General features: G+C 33.4%; 1 protein-coding gene across 1 annotated transcript in view; it reads left to right on the top strand.

Annotated features, from left to right (window-relative positions):
- Positions 1–2,770, top strand: part of LOC107627063 (transcription factor PIF1-like) — a 3,462-nt gene extending 692 nt beyond the window's left edge. The window contains exons 2-6 of the mRNA XM_016329933.2: positions 222–287; positions 380–445; positions 1,320–1,686; positions 2,389–2,458; positions 2,685–2,770. Of these exons, the coding sequence (XP_016185419.1) occupies positions 222–287; positions 380–445; positions 1,320–1,686; positions 2,389–2,426 (537 nt within the window). The 3' untranslated portion in view covers positions 2,427–2,458; positions 2,685–2,770. The remainder of the gene's footprint in view (positions 1–221; positions 288–379; positions 446–1,319; positions 1,687–2,388; positions 2,459–2,684) is intronic.

Below are 3,094 nucleotides of genomic sequence, written 5' to 3'. Positions count from 1 at the left end.
TAAGTATATTATATTATATGCTTAAAATTTGGTGTTTAATTTACTAAATAAGGTTAAAAGTTAATATTTAATTTAAATAATATGAAAATAAATAATTTTAAAATATTAAAAACTTAAAAGAAAAATTAGGCAAATTCAACGCCAAAGTAGTCGGCAACAGAAAATTGGCCTTTTGTTATTTTGTTTCTCACTGGAAGTATTCATATTGTATTTGCATGCAGAGGCGTCGAGATAGAATTAATGAAAGGATGAGAGCTTTGCAAGAACTTATACTTCGGTGCAACAAGGTCAAGACTTTTTTCTTTTTGGGATTTTACTTAATCTTCATAGCTCTTTCTAATTTTTTTTTTTATTTTGGTTTTTTTTTTTTTATTAATAGTCTGACAAAGCATCCATGCTGGATGAAGCAATCGAATACTTGAAGTCACTAAAGTTACAAGTACAGGTATATTCATTTCTTCTTTCCTCAGCTTTCTGTTTGACATTTTTGTTAGAAAATTTTTGTTCATAACTACAAGAATTCCACCCCCTTTATTACTGTTCATTTAAGTGTATATATTATGAAACTTTTGAAGTATATTTGGACAGCTATTTTGTTTATCTGGTGTGTAATGTTCATTGGAGATTCATGTCCAAATGCGTGGGAAATCATCTAGATGTCCAAATAACATTCTTTTTAATCACAGTATTATACACATTCCAACATCATATATAGTATCATTATTCTTATTAAAATATTATTAGAGTTGTTCCTCCTTTCCGTCATGACCGGAATCGCCAGCCTGTGACATACGCGTCTTCCTTTCTTCCTCTGCATCACCGCGTCGCACGCATAGTCTCCTCTGCGTCACCACACGTCGCTCACGTCTTCCACTAATCAGAACAGAATCCATGTTCCTCCTTTTCGTCATAACCAAAATCGCGGCGCACGCTGCATCTCTCTTCCTTTGTCTTCCTCTGTGTCTCGCGTCACACGCCTCTTCTTCTGTGGTATCGCGCTGCACGCCTCTTTCTCAACCATTTCATCAAAACTTATCCAAATTGGAGATTATTGATATCTTCCATCCCCCAACTTGCAAGAGCATATTAAAATATTATTAGAGTTGTTAGTAGTTGAGAGTTAAGTTAGTAATGACTAGTAGTTAGTAAATGGATATTTATGAGGTTAGTTGATAATATTTCTATAAATAAATGACTCTTATATCATGTAACAATATCTTCAACACAACAACTTCACATATAATATTATCTTCTTATTGTGCTCTTCCCTCAGAAAGTTAACAATTCTGAGTAAAATAGAGACCAATTTACTTGTGCAGATGATGTCCATGGGATACAGCATGCTACCGATGATGTTCTCCGGAATCCAGCAGTATATACACTCAATAGGAATGGGGATTGGAATGGGTATGGGCGTGGAAATGGGAATGAACAGACCAGTAATGCCATTTCCCAACATGTTAGCTGGTTCTGCTTTGCCACCAGCAACTCCTTCAGGTGCTCCTCATTTGGGACCAAGATTCCCTTTGCCCCCTTTGCATATGCCCCATGTTGATGCATCAAGAATGCAAGTGCAAAACCTGCCAGATAATCATAATGTGCCTACCTCAATTAGTACATCGGATCCAGCAGCTCAATCATCAGCAATACCTTGGTCCACACCAGATAAATTTACATTTAATGCAGGTAAAATGTTGCTCCTGAATTGTATACTTCGCATATGAAATTATATATACATATATTATAGTCTCATTATGTTCCCAGTTCCCACTATATGGACCAAAAGTCATGTAGCTTTGTTGCACAATGCCCTTTATTGAAATTGAGAACTAGAAAATTGATATGCACTTCTTATCCTAGGAAATATACTTTTTTGCTTTATATTAAAAAAAATGATTATATGGAAAAACAATTTATCAATTTTGTACTGATACATGATCATGAATTAGTGGGGCTCATGGTTTGGTGGAAAAGTAAATTGTAAAATGTAAATAAGTTACATGATGACTAATGTATATGATGTGGTATGGGGGGCCATTAGTTATATACTTATCTGTATATTGGAAATACTAAGTGTGATAAATTGGAAGTTATTCTGCTTCAAATGCTTTATTAGTAGCATAGAAAAAGATGAATATGCAGCTGCCAAACACTCTTGGTTTCTAAGATTAGGAAAATTAATAGGTTTGTTTGATATATCACTTTGTATGCATGTCTATTCTAATCTAATGAAGGGGACTATTAACAGTCCTAGTTTTTTCATCCTCTAGAATCCCTAAATCTTGCTTAATGAAATTAAATGTTTAACTTTTGGGACAGCAATCTAAGCAAAAGAATTGGATTTTTCTTTCTTTCTTTTATTAATTAAGCTTTCATATATGGAATCAGGCAATGAACCAATCCAACGCCACCAAACCAAGCACTAGGGGACAAGAGAATCCAGAAAAACATCAGCCAGGTAAATTGCTTAATGTAGATTGAAGAGTGAGAATTTTCAATTTGATAGAAGAAAACTCTTTTATTCTTCTTTTTGGAACTTCCTATTTTTATTCGAGTACAAATAATATTTGTTCACAAAAAAAGTATTCAAAAAAAAATGTTTGCTAATTCTACTTAAGTTTGCTTCATGCTAAAAATTATTATGACTTTTTAAAATATTTACACCTTTTTTTCTTGATATTCAGAAGAAACAAGAGTTGTTGATATTCAGTGCTGCTGCCCACTACAATAACTGGTACAAGTCACACTCACATTATTGTACAAGTCAAACTCACATTATTGCATTGTAAATATGTGATGATCTCAGTAGCAAGCTAGTCAATACAAAGCTAAAACAACAACTCACTATAATGAGATGGGTTATTGTTTGAACAACAGTATAGTGCCCTAATACATACACAACTAACATGTATAAATAAATAAACTACAGCAACCTTTGATCACGCCCTTTCTTCGGTCTTACAATTCCATGCTAGTTTAGATGTGTTATTTTTCATGGCGTTTTTTGTTTTGTTTTTAAAGCCACACCAAGCTTGGAAGCTACTATACTATAAGTGTTATGTAAGTACGGACTATGCTATGATTATTTCTTTAT

The sequence above is a fragment of the Arachis ipaensis genome, chromosome B02 (assembly GCF_000816755.2).
Source record: "Arachis ipaensis cultivar K30076 chromosome B02, Araip1.1, whole genome shotgun sequence".
Taxonomy (NCBI): domain Eukaryota; kingdom Viridiplantae; phylum Streptophyta; class Magnoliopsida; order Fabales; family Fabaceae; genus Arachis; species Arachis ipaensis.
The sequence above is the reverse complement of the archived record's forward strand: the minus strand, read 5'-3'. Positions and strand labels throughout refer to the sequence as shown.